The sequence below is a fragment of the Diadema antillarum genome, unplaced genomic scaffold, assembly GCF_040938485.1.
Source record: "Diadema antillarum isolate AM-2024a unplaced genomic scaffold, OU_Dant_1.0 seq00000152_RagTag, whole genome shotgun sequence".
Classification (NCBI taxonomy): domain Eukaryota; kingdom Metazoa; phylum Echinodermata; class Echinoidea; order Diadematoida; family Diadematidae; genus Diadema; species Diadema antillarum.
The window spans coordinates 87,252-103,041 of record NW_027271225.1 but is presented as its reverse complement, the minus strand read 5'-3'; the positions used below and the strand labels follow the sequence as shown (position 1 = coordinate 103,041).

General features: G+C 37.4%; 1 protein-coding gene across 9 annotated transcripts in view; it reads left to right on the top strand.

Moving 5' to 3' along the window:
- The window catches only part of LOC139727805 (protein 4.1-like), a 154,677-nt gene that overhangs the window by 68,375 nt on the left and 70,512 nt on the right, over window positions 1–15,790 (top strand). For all 9 annotated transcript variants that reach the window (XM_071638779.1, XM_071638777.1, XM_071638778.1 and 6 more), the window contains 3 exons: window positions 6,465–6,536; window positions 7,455–7,625; window positions 15,316–15,420. In XM_071638779.1, coding sequence (XP_071494880.1) covers window positions 6,480–6,536; window positions 7,455–7,625; window positions 15,316–15,420 — 333 coding nt within the window. In that variant the 5' untranslated portion in view covers window positions 6,465–6,479. The remainder of the gene's footprint in view (window positions 1–6,464; window positions 6,537–7,454; window positions 7,626–15,315; window positions 15,421–15,790) is intronic.

The window sequence follows — 15,790 nt, the reverse complement described above, 5'->3', positions numbered from 1 at the left end:
TATGACTTTGATTACCCCCTGCTCTTGCATCCACGCGGGCACCCGCGGGAATCCACGGCTGGTCTCAAGGCCTCGGTTTGTTATGTGTGTTTTTTTTTTCATGTTTCTTTTCCCCACGTTATGAGAGAAAAATAAGATATTTTCGTCTTCATAATTTTGCTCCCTCCTTGTTGTTTTTAATCACCAAAACTTGGCTTGATATATCATATTAATATAGAACTACATCTGCTTCAGATTGTACATTATCATAATTAATATTAGGCCTACAATTATTGCTCCTATTATTGTTATTATTATATCATTATTATCATTATCCTTATCATTATTATTATTATTATTATTATTATTAATTTTATCATCATTGTTATTATTTGGGGAGGGGGAGATCATAGTCATCAGGTTTAATAGGCACCCGTGGGAGTAGGTTCTCACGACCTCGTATTTTTTTTCTTTAATATTTTTCCCATGTTATGGAAGAAAGAAGAATATATACATCACTGCATTCGTCTTCATTTGCTCCCTCTTTTTTTTGTCACCAAAACGTGGTTTGATAGACCATAGAACCACACATTCTATTTCCACTTGCAATTTTAAAAATAGGCGGTCGGCAAAGCGAGGTTTTCCTCTACGTCCGCTCATCTTATGAATATGTATGATTACAGCAGCTCTGCAGTAAACGAATAGACACAGCTGCGCGTGTAATCTGATATGTAAGGGTACGATCGGCAAATATATTTAGCCGCGTCCTAAACAGTTGGCGTACAATGACACCGGACTTGAGAGCAAACGGCGAGCAAACTAAATGACGTACCTGAGCTGCATATAGTATTCTGCAGTTGTGCAAAATACAATTACATAACCAACGTTCGTTGTTTTCATTTGGGGACGCCAATAATGGCGAACTGTACGTAAATGCCCTTGTAGTCCATATCACGCACACACAGATTCGTGTAACCATCGTCAATACATTCAGTACACGTAACAGGCGGAGGCAAAGGTACATCACAGAACTATATACACACAGTGTAGAGTGTGTATAGAGTTCTGCGAGGTACATTGTGTGTGTGCGTGCGCGTCCGCCGGAAGATGTCAGAGATTTCGCTGCACCATCATCTTTAGTATCCCCCAGTGTCTCTGCAAGCTAAAAGATGGAAGATCGAGAAAGCAGGAGGCCAGCGCATGTTCCGTGAATATTGAAACGCTCGGCTCTTTCGTCACGCACAAAAATGCATTATGCATGTAGCTAATTAATTTTTCTTTTTCGTCCTCGACGTCGACACGGAGGCGGAGAGGGGACGAAACCCGCGCCATTCGATATAGGATACTCTCCTGCGGCCGACGGCACCGGTCGCAACTGCCCGGAGCCGACGGCTCGGGAGGAGATAGAGAAACCAGCAACGCCGAAATAAAACAGGAAATACATAAGGCTGCGACAACAACAACAACTTCGAGTATTATAGTATAGGATACTGTTAAAAGAGGTTGATGCCCTGTGGCAGTGAGTTATAAGCTTGCTGATGTGTACACATGCAGGCAGCAATTTTGTGCTGGAGCAAACAGGGGACTCTTAAAACAATAGAGCCTACGATTATATTTCAGTTCCTACCAAATGTCTTTATTTACACTGTATGTTGATGACACCAAGTGTGTTCTTTTATAGTGTATGTTGATGACACCAAGTGTGTTCATTTACACTGTATGTTGATGACATGTTTGAAATGCATGATGCCCCCCTTGACACACATGTAAAATGAGTCCCTGCCATCGTAATAGGTACATGTACATGTACATTGTAATTATGACAGGGTCCATTGGAGGAGCAATGATTACCCTTACAAGATAATAAAATGATGATGATGACCATAAGAATGATAAAACAGTGTGAATTGTGATAAAGGAATTTATATTGTTGTAATAATACATTACAGTAATCTACTCGGGTATGCTGTGTAAATGATCAGTTTGGTACCCAAACTTTGGATCGTAAATAAGCACATCCTATTCAAGATGTAGAGATTATTCTTGTACTGCTGTTGACATCTTGATATCCTTTATCTGTGTGCATGTTATGTCGCATGTGAAAGCACATTATTGTCAGAAGTTTACCACTCCAGTGCACTGTTTGTGTACACTGTACAAATGTAGGTTGTCATTACAGTTTTCTGTAGCTTTCAGTGCCTGCAATCAGGATCTTTGTACATGTATGTCGTCTTGTATGTAAAGTACATTTTCTCAGTGTGCGTTAGCATGTGCAGGAACAAACCTTCACCTCAACCCCAATGTACAGGGGTTATTTATACAAATTGAACATACTTTCAGAGGTCTGTGAACATGTGGATTGAGTGTTTTGCACATGTGCTCTAATTGTATCAGGCTTATTACAGCAGCCATCAGCCAACATCAATAATGCTATCACCTAGCTGGCGCTGGCAGGGGGTTTGAAGTCCAGTCCTGTATGCATCAAGAATGATATGAAAAGAAAAGTAAACCAGCTCTGCCCTTTAGCCCAGTAATCAGTCTGGCCATATCATGTGTCCATCAAATTAGCAAATGCCAAGACTCTTTTTAGGGTCAGCGAGGTCACAGCTGGGTAGGTTGGCCTTGCATTTGAAGTGCCTGGTAGGTGGCTGTGGCTTTCTCATGGAGTGTGTTGTGATCCAGTATAAAGCATGGAGTCCCATTCTAGTGGTTTCTTCTCTCTACCTTCTCTTCAAAAATTGTCATGAAAACTATTTCATGAATCAGGTATCACATACAATGTAGGTCAAATACTGTTCAACGAGGAATATTTGCATGCATTTAATTTTGTGAGTTTTGCAAAATTAGAATGCATACATGTGAATTTTTTTTCTACTTTATGTGCATTGAATGGCAGGGGAAATTCACAAAAATTTTGTGCCATGTAAATAGGCTGTTGACTCCAATTCTTGAAAATGTCTTGCGACATAATAGCATGAATCCTAAACTTTAAACCAATAGGCCTACATGTACTTCCTTCACAAAAATTATGCATCATTTGTAGAACATTTTTGTCTAGATTATTTTGATTACATATGAAACTGCCATTGAATGAAATACACTTGGTCCTGAAGGTACTCTGCAAATATTCACTTGCATTTAAAATGAATATGAATGCCACACAAACTAGATCAGAATTATTGAACATGAATTATTCTATTCAAAACTATAAATACAATTAAGAAATTTTGTATACAAAAGTGGTTAGACTGTTCATGTCCTTTTAAAAGACAACCAGTTTGAACGAGACATTTTAGTGGGAGGCAAAACATCCAGCAACTACAATATTGTGTGACACTATAGCATGTAAAGAAGACAAAATTCTTTAATGTGATATGAGCTGGGATTTCATGCACAGCATGGAGTAGGATTGTAGCTATGATGACTCACATGATAGTATGTAGGGATTCCACTCACTATAAAGGCATTCACTCTTCTGATCAGCATGTGAGAAGCAAATATGCCTCGTGCACTCTACTAGCATACACAATGATATCAGAGATATCAATTTGGAATATTCCCATTGCACTGATAACCATTGTGCCACTTATGCTGTGCTCAAATTGTCATGACCTTCAGAAATGGGGGGGGGGGGGGGGGGGGAATGTGTGAAAGAAAAACAAATGAATGAAATACCCAGGTGCCTGAAGGGACGCTAACCATTGGTATTATAGCTGCATGTAGTCTGCCGTGGAATATTGAGTTTTCAGTGATATTATTCATTACTGTCTCTTTCAATATCACTGCGGTAGGGCAGGCAGTCAGTCCAGACTGGGAGTGTAGCACTAAATAAACGTGATGGAAAAAATGGACAATGCATGGCTACGATGCCATTCTTATTAAAGGGTGTAGTGCCTATACTACAGAAAAGTGTGGTAGTGATGAAATGTTTTCTATGACAACAAAGACAGCACACTCTTGTGCAGTAGAAGTGGTCTCTTTCATTTTCCAATTCTTCATTCTGCAATGAGATCATCGCTCCGCTGTTTTGCAACAAAACATACCCTGTTTGCATGGAGAGATAATTTGTATTTGTCTTTCGAAAAGTGTCATACTGGAAATCAAGAATATTGAATCATGAAGTTATTACAAAAGATAGTACATACCATGGAGAGACTCTGTTCTCCTTTGTTTGAGCCTTCTGTAAACATTGATATAAATTTGTGTTGCATGTCAGGTTGAAGTGTATACTATCATATGCTACTGTTTTCAAGGTGGTTAAAATATATGCAATATATGCTGAATATTTGCAAAGAGGATAATGATATATTCTTTACATGAAATTGTATAAAAAACTGACATCAACCCTTTCTGTGTGGCAAGAACATAGCATTATGATATGTTATGGTTATGCCATTTTCTTTAGAGTGACTTTCATACTCTTTATATGGATTAACAGGTTTTTGTATGTAGTCAGACATTGGTATTGCAAGCTGTGTAAAATGGAGGTATTATTCACTTTAATACCAAATAAAAGATTGTGGATCTTTTGAAGAAAAAGAAGAAGGCATCATTAGGATAAGTATGCATACAAATTACAATGTACAATGTTGTTTCCAACTCTGTTCGATTGTGATGTATGATACATACATGTAGGCCTTCGTAAAGCCAGTTAAAGACTGTATTAGGTTATTTCAAGCACTCATGAGTACATCCGGAGAGTATGGCTGGAATAGGCCATTGGTTGGTCTGAACCCAGATTATTCATCTACATTTATTTGCTTTTCATTAAGAGTAGCTTGCTCTATCAATCAGAGCAGAGAGCGTAGTCCATCTGTCCCCTTCTGCTATGTTAGCAAACCAGAAGACAGGGGATGGGAAAAAATATTTTCTTTTGTGTAATCAGCTTGCTTTTGATGTGGTATTTTATGATTGGATGAAGGCTTGAGCAAAGGCAAACAGTCAGGAGAAATATTTTGAGCCATATTCAGCTTGTTTCTGTCGTAATGTTTGCCTCTCAGTCTTTTGTTATTAGGGTGACCCAATTTAATGGACCATTTTAAATCTTACATCATATCATAATGCAGTGGACTTTATTGCAAATTATGAATGAGCTGTTTGCATGACAATGTTTTGATCAATTATCTTGTTTCCAACTGAATAATGAAAGATGGACTGTGGGTTGTTTTGTGCATGCTTGAGAGTTGTTTTTGGTGGAGAATAAATCTGAAAAACCCCAACCAAACAAACAAACACAGATAATGAACACAATGAGGTTTATGTACAAAAGTGCCATCACTATTTCATTATTTTATTTTTTTTGTGATACTTGTATTCAGCTAATGGTTACAATGGCAGTCTAGCAGAAAATGTTGACACTGACATTCTGCAGTGATGAATGATTTTTCTGTAGCAATGCACATTTTCCATTGAATACTATAAAGTGATTTTCCAGAATCAGATGTACAATAGTGTGTATTATCCTATAGAATTCACTCTGCAAAACAGTCTTCAATGCATTTAAGTAATGTTTTACATGCAAAGAATGCACAGTAATAATGGTAGTATGTATCGATTGTACAAATACATGTATTTGTGTACTGAGCATGCAGTCCAAAATCTGGATCGTAAAATGTAATCTGATAAAAAGCTTCAACGCTCAAGTTGGTAGGACAAGAATGCATCTCCCCTGCCAGTTGTAAAATGCATTCTAGCCATCCAAGTGGAAGTTACCTGTTCTGTGCTATAAATACATGTACTGGTTTAGCCATGCGAGTACACACAGAGTGTGTTTTCTCCCTCTGCGATCAATAGTCGCATCATCTTGGTGGTGACACATTTATAGCACGCTGCTCCACACATCATACCAAGATATAGGATGATGACTTCGATAGTTGAGTGAGGGCATGCATCCCGAAGAATACTAGAGATGATACACAGGGCTCGGGATGAATACACATACAAATCCGTACATCTATAATGAATGCATAGGGATTCCACTGCAACTGGCAAGCGAGGGACATACAGTTTGTACAATTTTCACTCGTTGCATGAGGAGTTTCTTGTCGTTTTTTTCTTTTAGTTCACCACACTTTGATTTCCATTTTAGTTGCTGTTTCGTTCAGCCATTCTGCTGTATACACTGTACGAGTAGGTGGTGTGTGTGTTTGTTAGTCAAACATGATCTGTACATATGATGACTGTGTACCGATTCATTATGCAGTGCATGAATGTGCAGAAAAAGTTTCATTTTGCCAGAGGGGTGTTATGAATACAAATCTTGATCCTAATGGTCTAAAACCAGTTTTTCAGAAATGCCAGAAAATTGCATAAAACTGCATTAATTTTATATTCTTTGGCAGTACAAGATTTGTATGATATGTGTAACAGTTTTTTATGCAAATGTTTTAAATATTGTGTTGGTTGTAAAAAAAAAAATTAGAAAAATAAAGTGATATTTTCTCATCATATATTTTGCTTTCTCCATTTCCCCTTTTGTCACACAGGTGATCTAAATTACCATGAGTGAAACGGGTGACGGAGGGGGCTATAACGAACCCGACCCAGGAGAAACCGAGGTAAGCGAATTGTAGATTTTAAAATGTTATTATATAAAACACACAGTAAACAGCGCATATTCAACTGGCACTACAGATCTATACGCCCAAACAGTTATATTTAAATATGCAGTGTATAAGGTGTACTGTATGTTTTAGAAGAAAATCACATAACATCTTGGGCCTATCACCGAGTTTGGCACGAGATGGGAGAAAAATCCTGTTGTCTTCAGAAGCAGTAGACATTAATTCATGTAAGACACATTTGCATGGCTTAGTATTAAATTAATTTGATAATATTTTCTGAAGAAAATACAAGGACTAAAAGCTAGTAGATTATTTCTTTGATATTGAAAAAAAATATCCTTGGTTATGGAGCAAAATGATCACACAAATCTGACTGTAATGTTTTACAGACAAACTATTAAAAGATGTACATTTTTCTAAACAACACATACTTATCTTTGTCCCTTGAATATAGTAGAATGTAGAATTTGGGTTTTATGCAATAAGGTTTACTTTACAAGCAAGACTTGAGTATTACTGAACTTCTTGATGGTGGTAATGGGTAGGCTATGGAAACATGAATAATTAGACAATGCACTGAATGCCAGAAGAGTAACAACACAGATGTTTATGTGTGGGACTAGCATGTTTAATCTCTGTTTACATGCATCCTAAAATATTTTTGTAATTGTTTATAAATTCACACTTGTGATATAAAAGGAAAGTGATATTTACTCTTAAAAACTTAATTCTGATGTTTAGGCCTACCCAAGCCTATTGTATGTACTTGCAGTGAAGTTGTGTGCTATGAGGAGCATTCTGGCGATTTCGTCTTTGAGGATGTCTAGGAATAGTTATCCTTGATAACTATTTTACATGATGACAGTTTAGTTTTGTTTGGTCTCATCAGTATCTTTTCCTCTCCCTGTCTAGAGGAGAAGTGACTCCGTACCTGACACGATGCCTAGTAACCGCCAAGCCCCGCCCCACTCGCAGTCTTCGCCCCCTCCCAGCTCTCCACGTAAAGCTCACACACAAAGGGGCAGACTTCAGACCGTCACAGTCATCTTATTGGATGAAACGGAATACCAATGTGACATTGAGGTGAGTTTTTGTGCCCTGCTGAGGGCTCCAGGAAAATTGAATTACACACATGCTGGACTGAGCATGAGGTGAAACTCTTCCTGGCTCAAATTGAATGTGACCACTCACTAGATGCATTCCTAGCAGTCCTGACAGCAGTGATTGACCCGAATAGTGACTTCATCGAGATGCTCAGGCTGTCTCTTGCCCTGATGATCACAGAGCACTGGATTATTAAAAGATAATAGTTCACCCACTGGGCAAGTGCTTTGGTGCTTTGCTTGCCCAACTTCAAATTTTTTTGGGGGGGTTGCTTTTGACTATCTGGCATGCGGACTATGGATGATATATCATTGTGTGGTTAGAAACTTAGAAATATTGCACATCATACAGAGCCACAGTCACAGCCAAAATTCCCTGTTTGGGGAAAATGGTGAAATCAAGGTATCACGAAAGAAGCTGGAGTGAAACAAACTAGTTTTCAAAGAATGATGATAGTGTGGGTATTAATAAATCAACAAACATGACAGCCTGAGAGTTCTCGGAATAAAAGACAGATAAAATGACAGTGATGTACAATGTGTATTATCTGATGTGGAAACCCCAGTAATGTGGGTGAATACACAATGGACATACATGTATGGGACAGCATGTTCTCGGCTCCTCATGAAGATACATGTATGTATATATAAAGTATTTTAAAATAAAATTGTTTGATATATATGCAAGTGTTTTGTGTTTTTAAAGTTATTTCATGTTTCAAGTGGTGATACTGTAAATAGTTTGTTTCTAATTTATCCAAAGATACAAGACTTTTTGTGAAGGGTCATTCTCCTTTCAGTTTGAGCAGTTAAAGTTTCAGAGTTTGTCCAAAGAGGGCTTCACGTGACGGAATAATGGGCTGCTGCTTAAATCATGTACAGGAACTACCAGTAAAATGATGTATATTTGTACAACCAGTACAATTCTCACACTTTTCCAGACAGCAGGTCACTTTTATGACCAGAATTGTGATCTCATTGAACAATTAAAGGTACAGATCATAGTTTAGCCATGTCTAGCTGTGTTTCATATCAGTACATGCCTTAAATACATAAAAAAAAAATCATACAGTCATACAGTGATACAATGAGTGTAGTAATCGATGTATGACTTATGGACAGCTTCTGTTGAAGGAAAATTTAGTGAAGAAAATTCTTTATAATGAAGTATTTCTTAAACTTCATTGGTGTTGCATATGAATTAAAGGTAACAAAATGTAGATGCTGAATAAAAAGAACAACAAAAATAAAGCATATGACTTGTTTGCAAGTTCATGATATCTCATCCATTGTCATTCCTGTGGTACACTAAATTAGATTTACATGTAGGAAGTCCTTAATATGACAAAATGAACTGATTAGCAGTTTAGAGCCTACTAATTAAAACTCGACCATCAGCATTGAGACCAGTGTCATTGTGTCACTTGAATGGGATGAATATTAATTTCAGGAAATAAGTCAGAACTTTATCTGAGCCATCTTCCGTCCTATCATATGAAACAGAAACAATCTAGACAATAGACATTCACATTCTCTTGTTACGTACAGATCTGATTACTTTAATACTTTGAATAGAATAAAGTGGATTTGGTGGCTTTCAGAAATTATGTGTACTGAATTAGAGAAGCCTAAATTTGAGTAGTCATGGTTAAATCAGGTTCTATGAATTAGGGTGTACAAGGTACATGTAGGATGTCTGAGTAGTCAAGTAGACTTAGATCAGAAGGAACAACCAATTCTTCTACAAATATATAGGGATGTAGAAATCTAATTACTATTGCGGGAATGCTTGGACTGGGAAAACTGTTTTTGCTGGATATAAAATGCTTCCAAGGAATTATACTCAATTACAGAGATACAGTTAAGATAGTTTAGTTTGTAGTTTCTAATTTGCCAGTTTGCTTTTGTTCTATTTTAACTACTTTTTCATTGCTGTGATAGTTTTAATATGCCCATGCAAGTCTGTCATTTTTTGTTTTTCATTATTAGTTGATTTGGATATCTTGTTACACTTAATACATCATTTGAATTTCCGCAAAGTTTGACTGATTGTCACAGGAGTAGTTACTGTATGTTAAGTTGCCTTGTACATGTACATTTATGGTTATAATCTTTCAAATGTAAAATGTTTGTGAGATGTTCTTCTGGTTGTAGTAAAGGTCCAACGAGGTGTTTCACTTGTTCTATTCTGATATAACTATGTATGATAATGATTCCCCTTCATTCCATACATGTATAGATAACACTCTCAATTGTTTCATTGTTTCTTGTTGCAAAACTCGTTACAGGCTTTAAGTAATGATAGCCCCCAATTTTTTTTCTTCAGTGTTAGTGTAAACGTGTGCATTTTGTGGAGGTGAGGCTGTGGAGTTTATTCAGATACTGAGCAAATTTTCTGAGTGGGTTGATGCTTGAATGGCTGGACTCTGGTGTGGAACCATACCAGTGTTATGTTAATGAATTGGTAGCATGAGGTGTGATAGTTCTATTGTGTGTCTCAGACGGTACACTTCATGGCTCATTGAACATAATATTGATCTTGATAGAATGATGAGAAATCAGAATATGTGCTACAATGTACGTTTCTCCAGTGGCTCCCCTGATACCCATTTGTTAATGTTGTTAAAATCACATGGTTTGATTCTTCAGTACCATAGTGTGTTCACAATGAGAACCATGTTGCAAGTTCAAAAAGGACATTAGGAGCAAATTTTAATTGCTTTTGGCTGAGAATTGTTAGTCCTTACTAGATTCTGTTGTATAAATAGTAATTTGATTTTTATGTTCTTTATAGAGAATACATGTACTGTAAGTTTTTACATGTGTCAGCAGACATAAATCTGTGTAGAATGTGGCTATCAAAAGAACATACTGTACAAAGAAAGGAAAATGAAAAAAGAATCCTCATAATGAATTTATTTAATGTAATAAAAAAGGTAACATTACAATCAGCTGTTTTCCCCTATTGAGATGCTAATAATTGCTGACAGATACTTATCTGCAATGATTTTTAGTTGTGCTTGCAAGAAAACATTTTATTAAAGTGAAAACGGCAGCCAAACTGATTTTCACCAAATATGGAGAGTGTTTGATCCCATGATATTTAATGTGCTGTTGATTCATCATGTAGTGTTGTCTCACATCTGACTGTAGAAGATAATAACATGCACACATTTCATAATCTTTGTTTTTGAAATGATATGATATAGATCATTTCAAATCACAAAATCTTATTGAAGAAATCATCTGGTTCTATTGACCAATCTGATTGGTAGTCCAATTTTGGGACTGGATTCGTGACTCTGTTTCACTGCGTCTTTCATTGATTGTAAATGAAAATCTTTCCCACTGTATGTTTGAGACCTCCCTGGCACATAGCTTGTTTGTACTATAAGGTTCAAATGCAGAGTACTGTTGTGTGGTTCCTCCAGTGCTTTTATTCCCTTTTTATTACAGTACATCTATTAAAACCAGGAAAGCCAACAAGCCAACTTTGCTATTCCAAGACTGACCGTCCCTCCCTTTTTTCTTCTTTTTTCGTTGCTCAATTAACTATTCCATTATCCCTCCCCCCTCTTCTTTGGTCCTTGTCAGAACATTACATCCCAGTCAGAACATTACATCCTTGTCAGAACATTACATCCATGTGATCATGTTCATTGAGACAGAATATGTCATGTATGGGGCAAGGGTCACATCTTTTATATCATCAATGCTATTAAATGTATGTGAAGTGGGAATATCCAGGCACGGAGAGCACATAAAAAGTTAGGTGCAGTTTATACTAGCTATAGAGAAATTTTACATTCACATACTAACCTGCGTAGACACTTCAAATGGAATACAAATTGTTCAGATATAATAATTGAGACAAAATATGTCATGTATGGGGCAAAGGTGACATCTTCTATATCATTCCTAATGTATGCGAAGTGCAGGGGAATATCCAGGCATGGGAGCACATACATTGTACATAATGTAAAAGGTTAGGTGCAGTCTACTAGCTATAGAGAAATGTTATATTGTATATTCACATTGTAACCTGAAAAGACACTTCAAATGGAATACAAATTGTTGAGACATAATCCTAGACTTTGCTTTTGTGACTTCAAACAGAGACATGTGGGAGTCGCTTCAATAAAAGCGAAGTCTGTTTGTGGGAGGATTAGGACTGCTACATTGTACATATGTTTGCTGTCTCCTTGTACAGTGCTGCCAATGTTTATTCTCTGTACATTATGATCTGTGTATTCAAGGAGGGTGCAACATAAGTGTATGCTTGCAATTTCAAGCTTTTTATATCATTGTCTGAAATGCCTCCGCATTGAAGGGTGCTAGAGGCATGACATTGTTGGGTTGTCGGTCTATCTGTGTGTCCATCCCACATCTCATAATTTTGGTGTAGGTAAAAGGTGCTCAAGATCATGACAGTTGGATATAGGTCAAGGTCAGAAGTTACTGCACTTTATCTTTAGTTCAGCTAGGAATGTCCATTAGTAATATTACATGTTTAAAAACTTATAAAAATGAATTATTAAAGCAATCAGTTGCCTGAAATGATGATTGAAAGTTGAAAGATCAAAGCTGTCAAGGTGAAAGGTCTACAAAATGCATAGCTAAAATGTCATTCTCTGGCCCTAAATACCATCATTGCTGGTAGGTGATAATCCAGTGTTATTTTGTGAAATATATAGAGCTCTAGAGATTGGAAAGAACACCTGTGCAGGCAGAACTACAGGTCAATCATTGACCCAAGGTCAAGATCATTGAGCTTCTTCAAACCCATCAAAGTATAAATGAAGGGCCTTGTATACAATAGATGAAGTGATTGTGTAAGAAGCAGATGCATCCCATTCAATTGTACAGCAGTTAGATTGTTTTGTTTTATCAAGAGAAAAGTATCATCTAGCATGTGATACAAATTGTGCAACAGGAGCAGTCAGTGACATCGCATTGACCCAGGTGTAGAATGGGAAGGGTTGAAAAAATTCTATAAAGGAGACATACCATACCACTCATTATACAGGTCTGCTGTAGTGTTACAAAGTGTAGCTGTGGCTGGATCAAAATTGAACCACTTACACACATTAATCAAAACTTAAGTCTAAATTAATTATGTACAGCATCAGTAGTGTCCAACCTATTAAACGGTCTTGAAAATCGCCTACTATACAAATGTTCCAGGGCAGCTTGCTAGTATACAATGTAGGAACAGGTAGTCTTTATTGTGCTCATTAATACATGTAGGTGTGTATAAAGGGGACTGTGTAAATGATTGCTGTAATAAGAAAGTAATTAATATAGCTATTACACATTGTGTATTGGCTTTATATGACAGCACTTCATAGACATCAAGGTTCACAAAAGGATCTATTATAGACTTCAGCTAATGCCGATAGGATCTAGGGAGTGGTTGATTACTAGGAAACAGGTGAATCTGCAAGATGTGAATATGATACGTGAAAATAAAGAGAGAAGGGACAATACATTTTTATAAATATCACAGAGTACAGGGTCAGTCATGGGTCTGTAGTCTGGTAGGCACCTCAGCATGCAGACACAGTCATTTTATACTACAGATCCTGCTATACCAGTCCAGATGGTGACATCATTGAAGACTGCCATGAGATATGATTGGTATCTGGGTTTGCATCGTATGCATCACAGAAGGTCCTTCTCATACTACAGCACCCCCCCCCCCCCCAACATGTGGCTGTGACTTTTATTGCATGTGTGAGAGAGATAACTGAGCTCTTGGCTAGTCAACCGCATATATTACAAACTGGCACCCAGAACATATTTCGTATAACTCTAGACCCACTTGATCTCATCCAGCTCTAAACTCTTCCTCATCGATTCACTTTAGAATCTCATGTAGTTAAGATCGCCTGACCGTTTAAAGATCATGTGATCAATGATGGCAGCCTTTGTGACATAACAGTCACATGACCAAGATGGCCTCCTTGTTGTGTCTGAGAATGTGACATTAGATCACTCAGCGAGACCAGTGCATCATTTTCTTTTATTCTATTGGTGTGACTTTGATTACATTATAATAGAAGTAACTGATTTGTGTGCTTTCCATGTCCCCTTTATCCAATATTAAATGAATCTTGCCTATTAGAAGGTAGATGCCTCTATAAAGATTTGAACCATACAGTTTATTAGAGCTTCAAACATGAAGAGAAAGAGTGAAAAGGGACTCATATCCAACTCATTTCATGCATCTACAATGTGGTTCGTTTCCATCGCCTGAGATTGTGTAGAGACTCATTGTAAAATACACAGACTATTCCACCTGTTTGTTCATTATTGCCTTGTGTTTATTTTGAGTTGATGTGGAGCAAATTTCCTCTCTTCAAGCAACACAAAGTTTCCTCGCAGTGTCTTTAAATACTATTATTAGGAGGCTAAGTGTTCATGCATATCATATCATATTATTTCCTGCATGAGATATTAATGTCATAATTGAGACGGTGGTGGTGTGTGAATCAAATTATGGAAAGATGCCATGGTTGTGGTGCCAGTGTGACTAATCAAGAGTTGGAACTGGTCTGATGTATCTACTGTATGCTGTCCAGACATTTGATGGTTTAAGTGTAGATAATTCCCGTAGGTAATTTTCACATTGATTGCACTGTGGTGCGAAAATGATCATGGTTCCATGTGTTCAATTTTACATGTGTTATGTTGGCCTTGGATGTTTGTAAGATATCAGTTGTTATATGTTTTCTATGCAAACTTATCAATGATAATCTGAAACATTAATTTTGCATTGATTGTCACTGTTTAAGGCTTTCCTGTTACACGCATGAAAAACTGATTCAGGTGTTTGAAACTACCTGGAAGGATTAGCTACACATGTATGATTGATGACAAGGCGAACAGAGTGACATAACCCTGTTCAGGCAGTGATTAGGAGAAAAGGTAGAAAATGACTTGTCAGACTCTATACGACAAACTCTGTCATCCATATTCTGTACATTCTTGTTTTCTACATGATATTTATTAGTGTGGGTAGAAGTGAGGTGGGACTTGCCTCGATATTATCGCACAGTGTAGTGCAACTGCATCGTACGAGACATTATAGAGTTGTGTAGAAAAGAAAGGCAAGGACTCAGACCTCGTTCTTCTTGGTGTCCATACAGGTACACTTGTAGCTTCAGTTTGTGATGTGAAATAGGGCTGTACAGACCACAGTGTTACAGAAAAAAGAAAGAAAGAAAGGGACAGGCGATGATAAGACTATACCGAGAGTGCAAGAGAAAGGCCTAGTTATAAACCTCTTTTCCCAAAATTAACATATCTTTTCTTGGTTCACGCACAGAAATGCATAATTTCTGCTGCACTGGCACTGTTCAGCCGGCTTGTGTGTCAAAGTCTTTATATGCTACCGGTTTGGTTGTAGAAGTGTTCTCTGATTGCAGTCATTTGCATTGATAACTTTCGCAATGATGGCACATGTATGATGTCACTGTTACGGGTCACTGTTACATTTCAAAGGGGCTTTGGGCCAGCTGTTTGTGGCCAGCACAAGGCTGCTTGAGGCAGCTGTACATGTATTGAGCATTAAGTAGATTCAGGTAGAGGCTTACAAAGCGTATTCCAATGACTCTTCAAGCTGTACTGGCATTCCAACATGTTGTTCTTTTTGCCTCTATTTTATACAGAAACGTGCCAAAGGGGAGCAACTGCTGGACCTTGTTTGCAACCACTTGGATTTAGTGGAGAAAGATTATTTCGGCCTTACGTTTAGAGATTCACAAGATTCCAGGGTAAGTGATATCATTTTCATTTTCCATAATCTTCTCAAGAAATGTTCAGTGAAGTCTCAGAGTTCCCGAAGTCAACCCTTGATATGGTTTGAGTGCCAATTGATACAGAAAAACCTTATAGGTACCGCAGAGTAGTGCAATTTGTCAATCAGTTGCAACGAAACCCTATAGGATTGTACACACTCTTCAAAGCCCCTAGCACTGAAGGGGTTAAATGTGCTGTAGTTATTGTGTAATGAAGCAGTCTTCTTACCTTCATTCACAGAGACAGAAAGATAGTATGAGGAAGAGGGCTTGAACTTTACTTTCTTAAACTCAGTATGGGTAGGCCTATAAATTTAAAATGTTAGCACATTTTCATCTTCAACTA